General features: G+C 38.9%; 1 protein-coding gene across 2 annotated transcripts in view; it reads left to right on the top strand.

The window, feature by feature from the left end:
- The window catches only part of MOBP (myelin associated oligodendrocyte basic protein), a 49998-nt gene extending 30466 nt beyond the window's left edge, over positions 1–19532 (top strand). For both annotated transcript variants that reach the window (XM_047739962.1, XM_047739981.1), the window contains 3 exons: positions 5345–5725; positions 16089–16172; positions 16286–19532. In XM_047739962.1, the coding sequence (XP_047595918.1) occupies positions 5345–5384 (40 nt within the window). In that variant the 3' untranslated portion in view covers positions 5385–5725; positions 16089–16172; positions 16286–19532. The remainder of the gene's footprint in view (positions 1–5344; positions 5726–16088; positions 16173–16285) is intronic.
- The last annotated feature ends 1851 nt before the right edge of the window (positions 19533–21383 follow it).

Genomic DNA, 21383 nt, shown 5'->3' with positions numbered 1-21383 from the left:
AAAACTCCATGCTGTTTTCCATAGTGGTTGTACCAATTTACATTCCCACCAACAGTGCACAAGGGTTGCCTGTTCTCCACATCTTTACCAACACTTGTTACTTCCAGTCTTTTTGGTATTAGCCATTCTTACAGGTGTTGGTGGTATCTCATGTGTTTTTGATTTGCATTTTTCTGTTGATTAGTGATGTTAAAAATCTTTTCATGTACCTGTTGGCCATCTGTATGTCTTCTCTGAAAAAAAAGTTTATTCAAACTCCTTTCTTCACTTTTCTCCCTCTCTAAATTAGAAGCCATGGCTCAACATTTTAATCTTTTTCAAAACCACCCTGAAGTCCACTACCCTCTGAATATCTGTCTCATGTCTTTGGGAAAACTCTAACTTTGGGTGAATCAGCCATCTGTCTTCACCATGTCTGTTTCCAGGCAGCTGTGTCTGATTGGAAAATAACATACATCAGGACAGTAGTAGTTGGGTATAAGCAGGATTATGCTCATCATATCACCTAGCACTATTAACTTTTGGGCAGTCATAGTTCAGTTATGTGCATTCAAATAAAAGAGAAAGGCATGGACCCCAAAAGTGTCATATATATGTATGTAATACACCCACCCACCCCCACACATAACCTACATATATCAGGTTTATTGGGATATAATTTGCATGCAGCAGCATTTGACTTTTTTGGCAAACAGTTCTAGACACACAATCATGTAATCACCATCACAATTGAGACATCAAGTATTTTCATCCCCTCACCCCCCCACCAAATTTCCCTCATATTTCCTCTTTGCAGTCAATCGCCAAACACCTGACAACCAATAATCTTTTCTGTCCCTAGAGTTCTGTCTTATAAGTCTAAAATGTCATATAAATGGAATTATACCGTATGTACCCCCTTGAGTCTGTCTTCTTTAACTTAGCATAATGCATCTGAGATTGAACCATGTTGTTGCATGAATCAGCAGTTTTTTCATTTTTATTGCTAAGTAATATTCCATTATATGCATGTACCTATCATAGTTTTCCATTAACCAGTTGAAGGGTATTTAGATTGTTTCCAGTTTTTGGTGATTATGAATAAACCTGCTGTAAACATTCATGTGAGTGTAAGTTTTCTTTTCTCTAGTAAATAACTAGAACTGGTATTACTGGGCCATGTGGTAGATATATGTTTAAATGTGTAAGAAACTGCTAAATTGTTTTAGACAGTGGTTATATTATTTTGTATTCCCACTAGCAATGTGGGATGTTCTGCATTTTGTCAGCTTTTAAATTTTTACCCATTCCAATAAATGTATAGTGCTATCTCATTGTAGTTTTAATTTTGTATTTTCTTAATGACTAGTGACATTGAGCATCTTTAAATGAACTTATATATCATCCACCCAAGATGGGTGATATTTACTACTCAAGTGTGTGTTCAATCTTTTTGCCCATTTTAGGGGTACCTGGGTGGCTCAGTCATTAAGTGTCTGCCTTCAGCTCAGGTCATGGTCCCAGGGTCCTGGGATTAAGCCCCGCATCTCTCTGCTCATTGGGAAACCTGCTTCTCCTTCTCCCACTCCCCCTGCTGGTGTTCCCTCTCTTGCGGTGTCTCTCTCTGTCAAATAAATAAATAAATAAAATCTTTAAACAAAAGATCTTTTGCCCATTTCAGAAAGTTGGTTGCTATTTTTCTTATTATTGTGCTTTTGGAGTTTAAAAATATATCTGGATATATACTAAATATATAATCAAATATAAGAAATTTAATATATTTATTAAATATATGTTTTACAAATATTTTCTCCCAGTCTATGGCTAGCTTGACTTGTTTTCTCATTTTCTTAATGTCTTTTGAAGAACCAAAATTTTAAATTTTGATGAACCCCAATTTATCAATTTTTTTCCTTTTATAGATAATGTTTTTTGTATTATATGTAAGAATTCTTTGCCTAACCCAAGGTCCCAAAGATTTTTTCCTATGTTTTCTTCTAGAAATCTAAAACTTTAGGTTTACATTTACATTATTGTCCATTTTGAGTTAATATTTTGTAAATAGTGTGAAGTATGGATTGAGGTTCAATTTTTTTTTTTTTTTTTGCATATGGACATTCAGTTGTTCCGGCACCATTTATTGAGAAGATTCTCCACTGAATTACTTTTGCAATTTTGTCAAAAATTTGTTGACTAAATGTATGAGTTTATTCCTGGACTTTCTATTCTGTTTGTTAATTTACATATCCTTCTTTTACCAACTTTATTACTATAGCCTTACAGTAAGTATTGAAATCAGTTTAGTGTGAATTCTCCAATACTGTTCTTTATTTTTGAAATTTGTTGTGATTATTCTAGTTCCTCTACTTTCCCATACAAAATTTAGGGTCATTGTGTGAATTTATACAATATATTCTGGTAGAATTGAATGGGGCTGTGTTGAGTTTATAAATCAACTTGGTGAAAACTAACAATATTGAATCTGTGGACATGGTATATCTGCCCATTCATTTAGACCTTTTTTGTTTTGCATTTTCAGCATACAGATATTATACATATTTTGTTTGCTTTATAATGAAGCACTTCATGCATTATATACATAAAAATATATACCATATATAAAATATAATTGATATATAAATATATATCAATGTATATAAAATATATAAAGTATAATTGTTGATATATAAAATTTATTTAACAATATATAAAACATAATTGATTTTTGTATATTGATCATATATCTTGTGATCTTGCTAAACTGAGTCTAGTTTTTTTTCTGGGGCAGACTCTGGGATTTTCTACATTGACAATCATGTCTGTGAATTTTTTTGGTGCTTTTTTCTTCCTTTTCAATATGTATGTTTAATTTTTGTATGGTTTAAACTACTATTTCACTTGAATATTTTCTTCTTAGAGAAATATTTTAACAAGATTAAGTCCTTGCAAAATTGGCTTTCTGGAACATTAAAGGAGGCTAGATTAGATGCTCTGTTATGTGGAGAGTCTTTATAATTTTCATCCCTCAAAGGTGTGCTACAATAAGATGACTAGGACATTTTATATAAGATTTGACTTTTGTGTAATAATGACCTGTTATTTTCCTGTTTTGACTTGGTCAATGAGGATGATATACAGAGTATTTCATGTAGGCATAGAACTCCTCTTCTCCTGTGTCTGCAGACTCATCATATTGTCATTTCTAAGGAGTCTTGGTATAGCCTTTTGACTTAAGGGCCTTCACACTTCTTGCTATCAGATGGCCACCTCTCCCCTGAGCTTATCTTTTACTTCCATTACTACATTTGAGACACAATAGTGTGCATCTCTCTTGCCAGAATCTGCATGAATCAGGACCTGGGACTCTTAACACTTATATCTCCAGGACCTGATTCAGGGGTTGGCTGATGTTACTTAGTGAATAAGTCCTGAAAATACAACCTAGCTGTCATTCTGGCATAGTGGGAAGGGCAAAGACTCTGACATCAGGTTTGAATCCAAGCTCTGCTGTCTGTCAAAGTTATTCTTTGAAAGCTATATTTTCCCCATTTGTAAAATGAGGATTTTACCTTCTTCATCAGTTATTAGTGTAAAGTGCATTGTTCATCATCTTATACTGTTAGGTAAGCGGATGTTATTAGAACTGTTATTTAATAGATACATTGTATCATTTAATCCTGGCCATTAGCAGATCCTCCCCAACTCAGTTGCTTCCCCTTGTTGAATTGGAGTTCATGGGCTACTGCTGCACAATTTGGCTACCCCTAGTGGTACCCATGTAGCTGCCATTGCCAGTGGAGGGCTAATTAGATAATAAGGTGCTCACACCATCTAAGATGCCACAGTGGCTGATTGCAGTGCTACCTGCACATGGTGATGCCTGGGATTTGTGGTCTTCCATGTCAGTGCCAGCACCCAGGGTTTCATATCTAGCATGATTTATGGGATATTCTATTATGAACAGGCTGTCCTGCCTCGAGTTTGTGGAAGCAATCCAGAAAATGTAAAGAGATTTTCTTCTCAAACTTCCAGGGATGTGTTCCAACCTTCTCCAGCTTTAATTTATTCTACAGGTTAAAATAAAGTATTTATTCTTTTATTTTTCTCGGTATCCAGCCCTGTTAGCTTGATATATAATTTTGGGTTTTGGAAAATGGTATTGCTAACACCTGACTATGAATCTTTTTTTTTTCTGACTATGAATCTTATTTCTAATTTTAAACACCCCCTCAGTTATAGGAAAAACTGTGTTTCTCATAAGTTTAGTTTTCAGTGTTACAAGTATGGCACATTTCTTTTTTTTTTAAATTAAATTTTATTTTATTTTTTTCAGTATTCCAAGATTCATTGTTTATGCACCACACCCAGGGCTCCATGCAATATGTGCCCTTCTTAATAACCACCACCAGGTTCACCCATTCCCCCACACCCCTCCCCTCCAAAACTCTCAATTTGTTTCTCAGAGTCCAGTCTCTCACCCTTCGTCTTTCCCTCCAGTTTACCCCAATTCTCTTTTCCTTTCCTTCTTCTAAGGTCCTCTGTGTTATTCTTTATGCTCCACAAGTAAGTGAAACCATATGATAATTGACTTTCTCTGCTTGACTTATTTCACTCAGCATAATCTCCTCCAGTCCCATCCATGTTGATATAAAAGTTGGGTATTCCTAATGTGTGTATCTTGGTGGGGTTTTTTCCTTGTTTGATTTTTAAATTAAGAACTTTGATGATGTTCTGAAACTATTTGACATGGCCTCATTTCCAAGGTAGTCACATAGAATTCTGCTGTCTAAATAAATTATGGTTAATAAAATGTAATCCCTCAGTTGGAGAACAAGCTTGCAAGCAACTGTTTGGAGACACATATTTATAATGTTTTTACTGTGTGTTGTTTATCTCCTGAACACAATCTGTTCCCCATCAAAATAGCAACATGTTAATATGGCCACAATTTTATAATGTGAGTTTAAATACCTTAATGTATATAAGTGTACATCATGTGTTTATGCCTATTGTCAGTAAAACTAGTTTTTTTTAAGGAGTGGGGTGGTATTTTTATTTCTTTTGTGTTTTACTGTGTCTTAAAATTATCTTCAATGATTAAGCAAAAAAGCAATAATTATTGTACAAAAAATAGAACTTCAAAAGAATAATTTTTCCTAGGCTTAGGCCAGGAAAAAATTAACATATTATTTTGGCCAGATACTACCAGATTTGTGAAGTTAAGAAAAGAAATTCTAAGGCTAGCTTTCCCAGAGAAATAATAACGCTAAATGTATCTACAAATTCACAATTATGTTAACTGAGCACAGAGAGAATGTTCATCACTTAGAAACACTATGGATTTTTGTTTCTCTTTGTAAACCAGATTGAAAAGGAGGAGCAAGCCAACCCCACGGAAAAAGTGAAGGAGGAGTTTCAAGTGAATGGACCACCTCAGGACCTGGACTCACTGCTTCTTGACTCACGTGCTCTTGGGCAAGTCACCTAGCTTCAAATATGGTGCAGGGACAGACACCTGCTGATGTGGCAACTACCAATGCCCACAGTCCCCTTGGTGCAGGGGCTGCCGGGCAGCCTGCCTGGAGGTGAGAGGGGGCATCTCTATGTGTCATACTCCAGTTGGTGGGTACCAGCAGTGCCCCCTTGGGCTCCAGATCTCAGTACATGGCTCTTTTGGTCTCAGCTGCAGTCCTTTCTTTCCCAGAACATGCACAGACCTCCAGAGTCTTTGGAACAGGATAGTCAGGTGCCAGCCCTTTTGTTGTCCTCCAATATCTTTTCCCCTCTATCTTTGGCATCCTGTTGTCTAGCTTGACATTTGATTCTTGATCTTCTTTGTAACTAATCCTCTGTCTGGTTGCTCTCTTTCCCTGTGCCATTTGGTTTTCATTTGACTTCTTTAACCAGTTCCCCTGTACTAGCACACAGTCAGAGGTACCGTTGGCTGGGGGAAGATCCAAGTTCTTTTGAGTAAGATATTAGGTTAGCAGATGAACAAGACATGCAAGGAAATTCCCAAGGAGGGTAGGAGTTGTCTAAATCCACATGTTAAATTCAGCCAATGTGCTCTGTCAGAGATGAGCGTAAAGTCATGAAGAAGTAACTCCCTCCCACTCCCCAGGCCCCTGTCACCAACCTCACACAGGGATTTGTGAATGTCTTCTTCTGGTCTCTGCCTGGGTGAGAGCAAATATCCCAAGACACTGTTTTTGAGCCTTATCTAACCCATATGGACAGATCTAATTCTAGAATTAATTGTTTCAACTTGGGCAAGTTGTCTGGGCTGACTCAATGCCTTACTCCCTGCCCCTTTCCTGAAGGCTCCTGGAGACAACGATGCTGAGAGGGGCCATCTGTGAGGCAGAGATTCTGTTCTCCCATGCTCCCACCTCAGGACACAGACAGGTGGCCCCAGGGCCCTTCATAGGACCAGAAGGGGTACTCAAATAGTTGCTATTTCCAGGCCACAGTGCCCCAAATTCCTGGGGAGATCTGAGTATTGGTCCCTCTCTATTGTCCCTGGTTGGTGCCTCCACATACTATAGTGGGATCAGGTAAAATAGGACAGGAGCTTGACCCTGGGGAAAGGAGAATTAAGTGGGGGGATGGGGGTGAGGAATTGGCAAGTTAGGGTAGATAAGTAGTCCAAGATTTCCCTCCTTTGTAGGAGGTTAACCCTTGATGTGTGCAGGTCTGAACCCAATTATAATGGAATAAGGTTGGGAGTTGACTTCATCTCTGATTTTCTCCCAATATCCATAGGCCCAGACTCTTGGGAAGAACTTTAACCTTAAGTATGGACTCTCAGTCAGGGGCATAGGAAATAACCCCTGACTCTGCCCTTGTTAGACCACATCCCTACACACACAATTTTGGTGGGTGTTGCCCCTGGGTTAATTGGAGAACTCTCAGATCATCTTGCCCTCCTGTTGACTGGTGTGTGTGTTTGTGTATATGTTGGGGAACTTGGCTTTGGGGGAATAGTTTTGGGCTCTCATTTTCTCTCTCAGGCACAAATCCTGGAGAGCCCCTTCAAGTCTCATGCAATTCCATTTCCCCCAAGAGGACCCTGACCACTGAAACTGATCACCTGAGAAGATCACACACTAAGAGCCTCCCTTTGGGGGCCTGACACTGACTTAGGGTTCTACTGTTTGCCCAGCAGCAGCCTTGCAGGAACCTGTCTTGGACCACTTTCCTTACTCATCTCAGACTTGGGGGATGGAAGAAGAGGGGTTGGGGTGGGCCCATCTCTCTTGAGGCTTTAGTGGGGTCCACTCCAGAAGCTATCTCAGCTTCTTGTAATCCCAAGCTTGGCTGATTTGTTTGTTTGCTTTAACGTTGGGACCAAAGGGTGAGAAATATAGACAGTTGATCCAAGTCCCACTCCTCCTCAACCCTCCAACACTTTTCTATTTAGGAGAACAGTGGAGGGGAGCTGGAGATATGCTCCAGCCCTAAGGTTATAAGACTTATTGCCCTTCCAGGTTTCATCTACCCCATTTGCAGCTCAGAAGCCCTTTCCCTACCCAACAAGATGACAGTTTCCTGTCTTCTTTCTTTTGTCTACTTTTGTATGTATAAACAATATGTTGTCATAGCTACTCAGTGCTTATGCTCATTCGGGGCTCTGTTCTTGCTATTCACTCTGCCTGTGATGTTCTGGTCCAAGATCCTTGCACTGGTGACTTCAGCTCAAATATCATCTCAGAGATGTTTCCCTTGGAAACTGACTGAGGTTTCCATAGTTACTCTCTATCCCACCACTTTAGATTTTTAGTTGTATTTGTCTTCACAGCACTTATCACTTGGGAATTATCTTGTTCACTTGTTTACTTGTTTATTGCTTGGCTCTCCTTCTGCTCTTAATGTAACCTCGATGATCACCAACACCTGTTTCCTGCTACATCTTCAGCTCCCAGCACTAGGAAGAACTCAATAAATACTTACTGACTGAATAGATGTTTGCTTGTTGTTTTTTAAATAGGAATAATTTTTCCGAAAGTTGAGGTACTTTTGAGAAGTATCTCAAAATTTATTGCTAAATTGTATTTAGCAATAAGGAACTATTGGTGACATTTTAGGGCACTCTTGGAGTAAATAGGAGGTGAGGAACAGGAATTTGACCATGAAGGGAAGCAGAAGATAGTCCAGTAGCTGGGGCGTTCCATGAACTCAGGAGATGCTTGAGTATGGTGAAAGCTGCTGGAAAGGAAGCAGCAGAGTGGGTATACAAAGGAAAAAGAGATATTGAGGGAGTCAAGAATGGAGGAAGTGGGGCACAAGTGAGGAGATCAGGCACAGAGTATGGGTTCCTTTTCAGTGGAAAAGGGAGAAAGAGGAAGGAAGGATATAGATTTTGGTGGGTTTGCAGTGTTAGTGGCAGGAGCTTGAGGCAGTTCCTGCCTGTGGCTTTGATTTCCTCTTGATGTCAGTGGTGAAGTGAGCTATTCATGATGGGGTAGTAGGTGGTGTTGAGGGTCAGAGATATAAGGACAATGAACAGGATTATGAAGAGATCACTTCATTTCAGATCTTTGAAATCTTAAAAAAAAAACTTTCTATGGAGGAATTTAATTAATTAAAACAATTCGAGGCAACATTTTGCCACTAAGTGGTTGCCTACAATTTCATATTTAGATATAAATCCCAGATCTAAACTTAAGTCCCATATGGTCTCAGATGGAAGAGGAAAGAATTAGAGAAAGAAAGGCAGAATCTAAACTTCTCAAGGAATAAAGAATCACAAGAAAGCTTTCACTATGGGAAGCCATAAAAATTCTGACAAATCACAGCAAGATGGGACTGTGCTCTGAGAGAGTAGTTTGTTGAATGTCCATCTGGACTCTCTTCCAACACCAGAGAGATGTGGAAACTCAGGCCTAAAGGGTCCTAGGAGGGTTTCTGGACTGACTCCATAGCACATGTCTCAATCCCACTAATAACACCATTAATGGGTACTTATTATCTCTGCTAAACAAAATGAAGTATTCTTAATAGACAAAGATGATTCTATTAACACAATAGAGTGTACAGTTGTAAGTTGGAGAGATTTCGCATACTCACTCTTGTTTGTAACATACACACTTGTAGGAGGGTTGGTTAAGTATAGTGATAAAAATAACTTCTTTCTGTTAAATATCAAGTATACATCCATCCTATACTACATGGTATTTTGGGTTTGTAAATGGGAGAGGTTGGCCATGGCTGCCATAACCACTGAAACCATGATCTTGGCCTTTTTGTTATCATGTTGCAACCTAGAAGTTTCTAAACCGAGATTGGTGGAGACCTGGGACACTTGGGGCACAATATCATAAGATAAGAGGGAGATGGAGCCAACGGGGCTCCAAGCTGCAGCTCCACATCAACTAAGGCAACTTCTAGGGTCTATGCTGACTTCTAATTTTATGTAGATGAGGGGTTCCACTGAAGTCAAATGGTCTGACAATCTCCGCTGTCACAACTGAGAGCAAATACTGGTACAATACTTATGCTAGTGATTTTCTAAATGATTCATCGAATCAAAGAGTGTACTATTTGGCATTGCATCATAGCTTTGGGTTCAGTTGACTGGTGTTTCAGTGACAGATGACTTCCTCTTAGGCAACAACTCACCCACCGCCAAGTTGAGTGTTTTGACTTAGGATCAACTGACTAGGTTTATCCAAAGTATGGATGAGCAAAAGTACATAGATCAGCAAACAGTCCTGATAATTATACCTATACTTTGTTTTTAAGCAAATTTACGTTGGAATATTATATTCAACATGGTACTAAAAATCCATTTCTGTAGTATAAGCTACATTAACTAAACTACATCAATAACACATAAAATAGGTTTGCAGGGAGTGGAGAAAATGAGAGGTTAGAGTGTAAGTGGTAGTCTTCATACAAATCAAATATCTATCAGATTTGAGTCATTTGGTTAAAAAGATCTCAGAACAATAAAACTCAGTTCTAAAATAGTGTTAAATTTAAGTACCAAAGAACTGCAAATATTACTTGGATTTTGAAGCACATGCACTGTGCCAAGAGTCCATTCATAACTGAGGCTGGAAGCCCTTGGAGCCCAACGGTGGTATCTGGAGAGAATGGTGCACTCCTCTCTAGAGCCCAAAGGCTATAAACACTTTGTAGAGAGAGAGGTAGATAATATCAAGTAATGATGCCTAGAAAGAAGGTACTTTTACAGCAAGAGGGTCTAGATTTCCAAGATTTCCTTTAGTTAGGAGATGGAAGCTCACCCAGAGGAAAAGTTGGGACTGTCTGGGTCCATATTTGAGAAGAAGAAGATGATGGCTGTTGGAAGTCTTCATCTGTTAGGTTAGTGACACATATTCCTGATGAAGATAAGAAGTTATTTGCATCAGCATTAGCCAAAACCAGCCCTCACTGCAGAAAGTAAGAGATTTTGGGCCCAGTCTTTGTTAATGAAGCCACACTTGGACAATATTAGAGGTATATATATTATCAGAAACTGGAAATGATCCTTTGGCCCAGGTGATGGTTCATGCACAGCCCCCTTTGAACTCTAAGCAAATCTGATTAATGCTGAAATAGAGATATCTCTATTGTGCCTACTACCATCATGGAGGGTTGGGTAGTCTGTCTTTCAGTGGGTGCAGCACTCAGTAGACATTCTGGCTACTTTTCATCAATTAAATTTTGTGTGCCCAAAGGTCAGGGATAAAGTTTTTCCTGACACCTCACAGGTTACCCTATATGGCAGCCCATTCACAGCTAATCTACTTCCAGGCATGCTTCTTCCAAGTGAACGGCACAGTGGGGAGTAGACTACCCCAGTACTCACAGGGAGTATCCCATGGGAGCCAGCCCGGCTTCCTGGACTTCTTACTGATAGAAGTTGTTTAGTGATCTTCCTGGATTTGGTTTTATGTCTGAGATCTCTGAAGTACACCAGTCTCTGGGTTTGCTATTTGCAATTTCTGTCTCAGGAAGGCAACATCTCTTTTCCATCCAGGAATAAATTTTAATGTACAAAAAAGAAAAAAACTGGTATCTTAGGCTTTCTTTACCCTCACATAGTGATCCAATAGATTTATACACAATCTATGTTCACTCTCCATTTCTTGAATCATCTGTGAACATCCCCTTCTGCCCCTGACAGTCTCTGTTCTTTCCCTGTGGCTTATAAGCTTTCTGAGTCACACCCTTTCACAGAATCTTAGTTTTCTGCTGATGGAGATCATTATGGATCTCTACTGCCAGCTGCAAGATTTTGCCTTTAATTTTAAACTAGAGCTTTGCCTATAAGGAGCAAACAAACAAACAAAAAAGAATAATTTTCCAACTTTTGTCTTCCAGCTGCTGCCTTGCTGATACCTCATTATTTGGCTTGGAATATAAATGGTGTCTGTTTTCTTCAACTCTGTTTAATGTGGATTTTGATACCATCTGATTTCCCTGACTCTTTATCTTTTTACTATGGTAATCTGCCAACTAACTCTTATTTTTAAAATGATCCTGTTTATTTCCTTCTCTATGATTTTTCTCCTCTGATGCAAAGATGAAGAACAAGTAGTGTCAGCTGCAAAGCACATTTATTCAGAACTTCAACTCCATTATTTTCCTAAGCCACAGCTATTTTCTGAGACTTGAAATCTCCCCTGATTTGCTTGCTGATCTTAGGAGGTAGGGCTGGGAAGGTAGGAACAGCCAGTGGCAGGAGGAAACCACAGCCTTGTCTCCACTCCACCATTTTCGATGGCTACATCTTCCTCTCCTCCAGCTCCTGTCTTTCTTCCAACTTGCATCTATTTCCTTACTCATCTGTTTTCCTACAACTTAAATTCACAAAAGAACTTGGTTTTTAGATTTCTAGCAGAGCTACCCACAACTTTCATACATTTTTATTGTTCTGGGTTTCATACTGTCCTCCCCAGATCTTGTTCCCAGATGTTAACTGAGATTCTGCCCAAACCATCAACACTTTGAGTTATGCGGATCCCCACTGTCAGGTGACTAAGAATGATCCAGATGGGGTGATGACCCAAAGCCAGGTTTGTTTTGGCTCCAAAACAGTGTGTGCCTTGCAAATGTGCTCATCTCCATTAGGATGATTATGTCAGGGCTATTTCTACTTCCTTAACTTGCTTTCACCTACAATTTTAATTTGCTGATATTTGCATTGTCTCATGCCTCCAAAAGTCCTCAAATACTTGAACTTAGGTTCTCATGTGATACCCACCCCTTTCTTCTTCTGTGAGTTTCAATTCAGTGAACTCTTGGAGTCCTAATAACAGAATCTCTGGAGTTCAAAGGAAGATCTGGAAACATTTGGCATCAAATGTGTATGTGGGTAGCAGAGGGGAGGGAGAGATACTCTTTCCTTTTTGTGACTCTTTCCTTCTGCTGCTTCATGTGCCCTGGGGGAGGTGGTTTCTTTCCCTTCCACTCCCTGTTTTCCCCTGCTCAAAATCATATGCAGATGGAAGGTAGGGAGGTAAAACATAGTGATGTCTTTTACCATACAGAAGGAGATTTGGTTGACATGCCATTCCAATTTCCTCTCTCTTCTGACTTGCAAAATTCAAGTTGCTGTGAAAATGAAAAAACATTAGTCTACATATATCACCCAACAAATCTTCATATAGCTGTTTCTCAAGGCAGCTCTGTGTTCTGAACATTTTAACCCTCTCTGGGATATAACTGATTTGGAATCATGTTATGTAGTGACTTTCTCATGCAAGGATGCATTATGCCACAAACTTGTTTACTCCAGGACAGTATTTTTTATCTATCTATCTATCTAATCTATCATCTATGTAAGCAGTGGGAGAGAGAGAGCATAACCTGGGGGGAGAGGCAGAGGGACAAGGAGAAGCAGACTCCCCACTGAGCAGGGAACCTGATGTGGGGCTCGAGTCCAGGATCCTGGGATTGCGACCTGAGCCAAAAATAGATGCTTAACTGACTGAGCCACCAAGGTACCCTATCCGAGAACATTATTTACACAAGGGAAAAATCAGGCTTGTGTGTATGTGTTTTCTTCCTAGATACAGAACTCATTTTGTCTTAAAATCTGAGTTCCCATTTTAAATTTTTAGGGGACCACCTGAACTTTGATCTTCATCCATGTTTTTTTAGGAACCCTCCTTCCTTGGAACCCAGGAGCACTAAGTACTTTTTTACTTGTATCTAAGAGATCAAAACAAAGTGTCTGCAGGCGAGTCCAGAGATAAGTGTGGTCATCATGAGTATCCCCGGCCAGCTGGGTTGATATTTGCTGATTGAATAAATGATGAAAATGTATAGAAGAAAAAAATTGTTTTGAGATGTACTGAGTACTAAGTAGAGTCTCAGAAGTGAAATTTCCAGCCATCAGGGCTTTAGAGACCAAGCTCAGATAACTATTCCAGAGGATAACTGAGAGCACCAAAGTGTATGGTACCATTTCCTCTACCCATGCTGGACAGAGACCAGGGCTCACAGGTGCACTGAGCACACCTTGTATTGGTGAATGCTTGCTCTATTGGTTGATAGTCTTATGGTGGAAAGGTGTGAGTATGAGTCTGGGCTGAATCACTTTTCCTCTGCCCCAAGCAATATTACTATGGGTATTCATATTTAGGTTTTATCCAAATTAATACTTATAAAGTAAGATTTCATGTGAATATGTTAACCTTTTAGTATAACCTGATTTACAAAAAAACTTATCATCTGATTTCTAAAAATATTGATTTCTAAATACTTGATATTTCTTTTTTTTATTAATTTTTTATTTTTTCAGCATAACAGTATTCATTATTTTTGCACCACACCCAGTGCTCCATGCAATCCGTGCCCTCTACAATACCCACCACCTGGTGCCCCCAACCTCCCACCCCCCACCCCTTCAAAATTCTCAGATCGTTTTTCAGAGTCCATAGTCTCTCATGGTTCACCTCCCCTTCCAATTTCCCTCAACTCCCTTCTCCTCTCCATCTCCCCTTGTCTCCATGCTATTTGTTATGCTCCACAAATAAGTGAAACCATATGATAATTGACTCTCTCTGCTTGACTTTAAATACTTGATATTTCTTATCTTGTTGTCTATATCTTGGCTATTCTGTACAATTTCAATACATTCATGTTGGAGCAAATACAGTAAATTAGTAAGTTTTCCAATTGTTGGTGTTCAAAGTAGTGGTTCAAAGAAAGTTTCAGGAAAATGGGCAAGAATGCTGGAAAGACCATTTATGTGCATAACAAAACTTGAGCTGGGCATGGCTTTGTTTTTCATTATTTTGGGCAAGTCATTTAAGCCAAACTTTCCTTTTCAGGGCTGTTGTGCAGACCAAAGAAGATGAAATTTTTGAGTCTAAAAGATTTAGTACACTTACATGGAAATAAATTTTCTGGAGGAATATTATAAAGAGTTCTAGTTGATAGAGGCCAGCTTACCTGTTCTTAGTCATATAGAACTTCAGGAACCTGAGTGTTGTGATCAAATAGAGTCTAGGTGGTTTGTTTATTGATATAGGACAATACCTAGAGCAACACTGGACTGTGAAAAGAATGTGTTGGTCCCATACTCTGGGCAGACAACCTTGCACGCACTATCTGTACCTCTCACTGAACAAACTTAGCTCCCTGAGGTGGGGCAACCTTGAGGAACATGAGATATTTGGCTAACTAAAACACTGTGCCTTGCCAAGTGGTGTTTACAGTCCTAGGGTAGAGGCAAAGGGCTATGGAAAAAGGAAGGGGAAGTTCAGGGCAGAGGAGGTGGGAAAGAAACTCTGAAGAAATAAGACATATGAAAAGAAAGACTTTGGAAAGAGAATAAAGTAGACTTGACAAAATTTAAGTATTACCAATTGGATTATGAGGTAGTCTCTGCTATAGTGCCTTTTGAAGGCATCACTTCTTTTGGGGTAGGATTTTTTTCTTTTTGAGATGCATTAACATGTTGAGCATGAATTTAAGTAGGACTTGGAGTAGAGTCCACACCAAATTGCTGGGTCACCTTTGGTTTTCCCACATCAGTATACTATCTGCTGCAAGATACCTCTTCCCACTCCATTTGGTTATTATGATGGCATGGGCTAAACCCCTTCATAAGGAGGGGTGGAGTCTTCAGTTTAATGGCAGGGTTTTAGGACATCAGCTTTAACATTAAACCCAAGAACTTTCTAGCAGAGGAAAATGGAGAGACATGGGAAGAGAAAAGAAGGACATAGTGGATAGCCAGCATTTAGAACATGTCTACTACAGAGAATTATCTCAGGAACATTAGAAAGGCCACTTCAAAAATTCAGTCCCTATGGATGCAGAGGTGGTGTGACTGGGAGAAGAAGTGACTTGGGGGTGAGGAGATCCAAGTTCTGTCTCTGTGTCTGTCACTGCTCAGCTACATTGCTCCAAACACTTTAATCTCTGTCTTTGATTCACCCGTCTATACAAAGAAAGGGTACCTGTAAGAAAATTCCCAGGTCTGAAATTCTGTGATGTAAATGGACTATGTTGTCTTACATTTTAATAAAAAGAACATAGATGTACAATACAAGGATATCAGATTTGCAGTTCCTGTGCTTGTGAAGGGACTATGCACACATTGAGATGCTCTGTTTCCTTGGTTAAGTTGTTAGTAGGTGGGGCCTATTAAAGTTCATCCACTGATGGTCAGCATTTTCATCTGGTGCCGTTTTTTGTTGCCTCCGTCTCCCATCTCTCACAGTGGTTGGGCTACATTTTTCCCGTCTATACACCCTACCTGCCCTCTGCTACTCCTATACCTCCAGTCACTTAAAAAATGAACTCTGACTAGAGACTTTAAAGTTGTCTCTCTCTCTCCCTCTTCCTCTCTTTTTTCCTGAAAAAGCTTCTTATAAGTACTCTTAGATGGAACAGACCAAAAGGAAGGCAATTTATGGAAAGAGAGCTCTTTCTTTCTTTGTTTATATACCTACTCTTTGAACCAGTCATGTAACCAGAGGGCATGAGGCTCTAAGATTTGCCCAGCTTCAGACACCTACTCCAACATTTGGTCAAGGGGAAGTATCTTTCTGAAGCAAGGTGGGGGAGGCAAGTTGAGGATGTGCAGATATAACCTCTGGGAGAATAACATAGAGTTCTAATATGACAGATTTTTCTTCCCCCAACAGCCCTTTGAAGATACCCCTCTGTTGTCTTCTGACCTCTGTCACTGCCAATGAGAAATATGTTGTCAGTCTACTTGTTCTTCCATTGTAAGTAAATTGTTATTTTCCCTTGGATTAAGATTTTTCTTTTTGTCTTTCATTTTCTGAATTTTCATTGTGATGTCACTAAGTATAGACTTATTTTTATTTATTTTGCTTAGGACTCAAGTTTCTTCAATCTGAAGATATATATCTTTCTTCAGGGATGCACACAAAAAAATATGGTTGTATAACCATCATAATGGCAAAAATAAAAAATTATCAAGTTTTTGGAAAAATTCTGATAAGCCACTGATAAAAATTTATAGACTATTATAATACTTCTGGGGTACAAACTGGGGATGCTAGCAAAACAAGATATTATATAACTTATGATAAAGCAATTATAATTCTAGGTACTGATCCTGGAGAAAACTTGCATTCATGAGAAAAGGAGGCACACATACATCTATTCAGTAAAGAATTGTTTGCCATTGGAAAAAAGAGAGAGAGAAAGAGAAAGAAATTAAAATAAAAATGTTCACTAATAGAATGAGTAAATCAACAATGGTATACTTATAAATAAAATTCTTAACAGCAGTTAAAACAAATGAATCATATATACCTACACCAGATACACAAAGTTTTAAGACAAATGAAGAATATAAAAAGCAAACTGATGCCCCATGCGTACATTTTAATGACCCATAATACTATAATTGTGCGATAAGCAGAAACCATGATATCTCAAATGCTCTCTATAATGGAATAGATTTAAAAAATGACAACAAAAAATGAAAGCCTATCTAAAAAATATCTATCCTCCAGAAGTCAAAAGGATATATGAAATAATTCCTGGCTTGAAGAAATAAGAGATTAAAAGCTATATAGTAATAGTCAACAATATTAGCCAGACACAAAGGAGTTTGGCGGGATAAGTGGGAGACTCATGATCAGCCTGGGGTCTTTCCAAGGTTACAAGTCTTAGAGAACAGAACACTTGCTCATTTTGGACCTGGGTTGTGCTGTGGCTTCAAACAGGTTTCTGACATGTGGACAAAGGGGTGGAGTTAGAATACACCATCCCTCCCAACCTTCCTGTAGCAATAGTTAGGAAAGCACAGTAGAAGATAATGGAATGTTGCAGAATGTGGAGGGATGTAAAATGGGTAGTATTAGTAGAGGAAGCTCAGGAGAGCGAGGGCATCTGAAGCAGTCTTGTGCTGGGGGTTGGGTGGCCAAGCACAGGCAGATGCCTGACACTCCAACAAGGCTGTGGCTCTGTGTCCTTGAGTGAGCACAGCCAGACCCAGCCAAGTTTAAAAGGCAAGTGGGAATATGGGGCAATGCCAGAGGAAGTCTGCTTAAGGTGTGGGGCTGGGGGGAGAGGGAAACCAGAGAGTAGGGAGGAAAAATGCTAGACTCAGGTAAGATCCAGCTCAGAAGACTATTCCTCTGCAAAGCAGAATCAGGCCAAGTACTCCCAAGGCAACTGGAAGAACAAGTCAGAGCATTTGGCTTCCTCAGCTGGGGAGGCCACTTCTCTGGGCAAGTGGCAATAAAAAGGCAGGGGAATTGAGCTACACAAAGCCCTCAGGTAGAAATGTTTCTCCTGCCTAAACTCGGGTGCTAAATGAACAACAAAATGAGAACCTCTACTATGAACACTTTTTAACTATGAGATATGTGAGGCCATTACATTCCTGGGAATGACACCAGGGGTGCCATGACAGTCCACTAGAAAGATCAAATTTGTCGGCCAGCCCCACTCAGACCTAATAAGGAAACTTAATATTCCTTCAGCCCATTTTAGCAAAGCCAGACCTCATACTTAGTAACTTCCTTGGTTCTATCCTCTATATTACTCAGAAGATACAGATATTACAGAATGCAAAATCGAGAAGAAAAGAGCATGGTGTGTATTAACTTATGTAAAAAACTGGATAATACCACAGAAATGTTAATAACTAGAAATTACTGAATTGTCTGTGTTTGTCTGTTGTGGAAATAAAACCCCTGGGGATGGATCAAAAATATCTGGAAATTACTTGAAACTAGTGGATAACTAAATGGATATTATAACTAAAATGTGCTATAATCCAATTGTGGCTTTTTTTTTTTTTTGTCTTCTAAGTGTTGGTTCTGGGAAGCATTATGCCATGAATATTGCAAAAATTACATAAAGCTCCAAATGCTATTCTATGTAAACTTCTTAAGTGGGGATTCTTGACCGTAATGTTTGGCATATTAACTCTGATAATTCTGTATGTTAATTGATTTTATGTTCTGATATTTTGACTGGTTTTAGAAAACTGAGTTGTCCCAAAGCTGAGCCCAGAGTTGTCTTGTAAATGCCTGACAACTGGCTTTTTGGGTGGAAAGCTCTGATTTATAGTGTTTGACGATTTCCATGGTGTAAACACTTGGCTATGGTTGATTGCGCGCTGTGAGCATGATGTCACTGAGTGCAGAATCAGGGGTGATGAATGCAGCCGACTCTTGTAAGTTGGTGTACCCACTAGTACCCAAGGGCAGGAAATGCAGTTTTTTCAACTAAAAATCCTGTCACATAGATATACAAAGGCCCTAGTGAAAGAACAAATAAGAAGGAAAAATCAAATCAAATCAAACTGGGAGCTCAAACAGATAATTGACAGTGGATTTTTTTTTTTAATTTTAAGAAGGGGTATTTGTATATCATCTGCATTTTATTGTCTTTTATTATGCAAACAAGGCATCAGGGTGTCACACTGAGTGCTCTGAACTCTTAGTTTCTTTGGTGTTCTCCTACACAAAGGCTTGGGCTCCTTCCCTTCCAGATATTAGTGTGAAGACAGTGCTAACCAAAGAATCAATGGGAGCTCCACACTTTGGAACCAGTTTCAGGATGGCTGAGCTGAAGTTCACAACAGAAGAAAAGATATGAGCCTTCTGAATTTAGGGGAGGCAATGCTGATATTTAGAACTATGGTTTGGTATGATAAATACAGAGCTTTTTTAAAATTAACATTAATGAAAACAAGGAAAATGAGTTGTTGAAAAATTGAAATGGATGAATAAACTCTTCTATCAGAGTAAGGAAAGAAGAACTTACTAAAATAGAGGTGAATTGAAAATATCAGTACAAATTCTGAACATTTTTTAAAGGAGACTTTATCTGTTCTGTCCCTACAATGATTCATGCTGTTGGATATTTTTGCTATCATCTTGCCAAATTCCAGTCAGAATGTAGAACAAGCTTATTTGTAGAACTAGTGCCTGTGGCTTCTAAAACTATTCACTAGTGAAAAAGACAAATGCCCTTGGGGGATAGTTGATTTCATAATTCTGGGCAGAGGAAAAATATCAGGATTAGCTTGTCGATCTTAGGGATGTTGAAAGAAAGCAAAGTTGCCCTAGGGTATCAAAGAGCCATAAGTCCATAATGATATAAAACAGAAGATAAAATAGATTTGTCTGAAAAACATACCTGGTCTTTGAAATTTTTTACTTAAAAAGTTGTGTATTGATTAATACAAATTATGTGAAGCCTACACTTACGTTTTATAACCAACAGTTTGAAAATACTAGATGCTGTGGACCTGTAGTGGGACATAGTCAGAAGGATATCACAGTACACTATGACTATTGTAAAAATCTCTGTGAAATGTGATATATGTGGGTAGTCAAGGATGCCAGTGGATTGGGGAGAACCAGGGTTTCTGGTTATTCCAGGGATGACCTTTAAGAGTTTTTTTTCTCCTATCTTTCCAGCAGTAAATCACAATCTTGCCTAAGTTGCCCAGCAATGTCTGCACCATGGATAGAGGCATCTCCTGAAAGCTGCACTGAGTTTTATCAACTAACCAGCACATGTGCACTATTGCAAATTATGCCATGTTGCTATAACCATTTATCCAATAATGATTCGCTTCACACAGGAAAGGGATCTGCATTCTATCTCTTTATTATTTTTATTATTGTGGTGTTGTATGCCTCAGATGGCCAATCAGAACAAGCTTTTTTACCTGTAGTAGACCCCTTGGCCTCATTCCAAGGGGGAAAAAAGTCCTACAGACGTCAGAAAAATGTTAAATGGACACTGATGAACAAAAAATATTCGGTGTGTAATGTCAAACAAAAAAAAAAACCATGTTGGTGAAAAAGTACCAAAGGTATTTAAAAAGTAAAAGGAAAATGATGAAATAAAGGGAAAATATGCCATACAAATATAAATTTTAAATGAGCTTTTCTTTCTAAGGAGATTTTATAATTAAAGAATCAGGGGTGCCTGGGTGGCTCAGCAGAGAGTCATGTGACTTTTGATCTCAGAATTGTGAGTTCGAACTCCATATTGGGTGGAGAGATTACTTAAATAAATAAAGGTTTAAAAATTAGATAAAATTAAAAAAGCAAAAAAAAATGAGTAAAGGAAAAGAAAATAGAATGGTAAGAAGTAAGTATGGTCATAAATATATGAGGAAAAAGATGTTTGTGTTAAAAACAACCAAAAACACCAAAATCAAGTGGACAATGAGTCAATATAATGCCAGTTGATGTCTGTAAGAATTAAAGGTATGATAAACCAAGTGAAGAAAAGGGTCATTTTAGCACCAGTTCTTATCTATGATGGCATCCTCTTCTTTGCAAAATTCATATCTTAGACATATACTGTAGTTACACAAAATTGGAATAAAACCAACTAACAACAGATTTATCATCAACAAAGGATAGCACCATGCCCAACATATGCAGGTAGGAGGTCAAACCACTTTCTCCAAAGGAGGTGGTGGTGGAAGTGTGCTTTGGGCAAGAAGTCAGCAGTGCTGTGGGACAGTCTGGTGGAGGCATGATGGAAGTACTTGGTTGGAAACTCAATGGGATCTAGGGAGGAACAAGGAATAGAGGATTTTGGCCTTGTATAATGTGTAAACCAAAGAATGAGGGGCTTCAAGCCTGTGAGCACTGCCCACAGACAGCATCAGCTACTCGAGATTGGCAGGTTTGCCCTGCTTAGTCTTCTCTGCCCTGGGAGTCACTGTGAGAATTATAAGTCAAACATGATTTGTAGTAATGGGGAGAGCCAACTGCTGCAACCAAATTGTCCTTGTTCCTGCCATCTCAGGTGGGACCCCTGGAGAAAGGATGTAAAGGGAGGCTGTCAATATATGAACATCCCTTCTTTACTGGCTCTTTAAATCATAGAATTTGTGTTTTGGACACCGCTGAACATCTGCTGCCTGGATGTATGTTAAAAAAAATTTCAGAAGGCTCTATCTCTAGGCCTTTGGTAAGCAGGAA

This window comes from Lutra lutra, chromosome 1 (genome assembly GCF_902655055.1).
Source record: "Lutra lutra chromosome 1, mLutLut1.2, whole genome shotgun sequence".
Classification (NCBI taxonomy): domain Eukaryota; kingdom Metazoa; phylum Chordata; class Mammalia; order Carnivora; family Mustelidae; genus Lutra; species Lutra lutra.
This window is presented reverse-complemented; position numbering and strand designations above follow the sequence as displayed.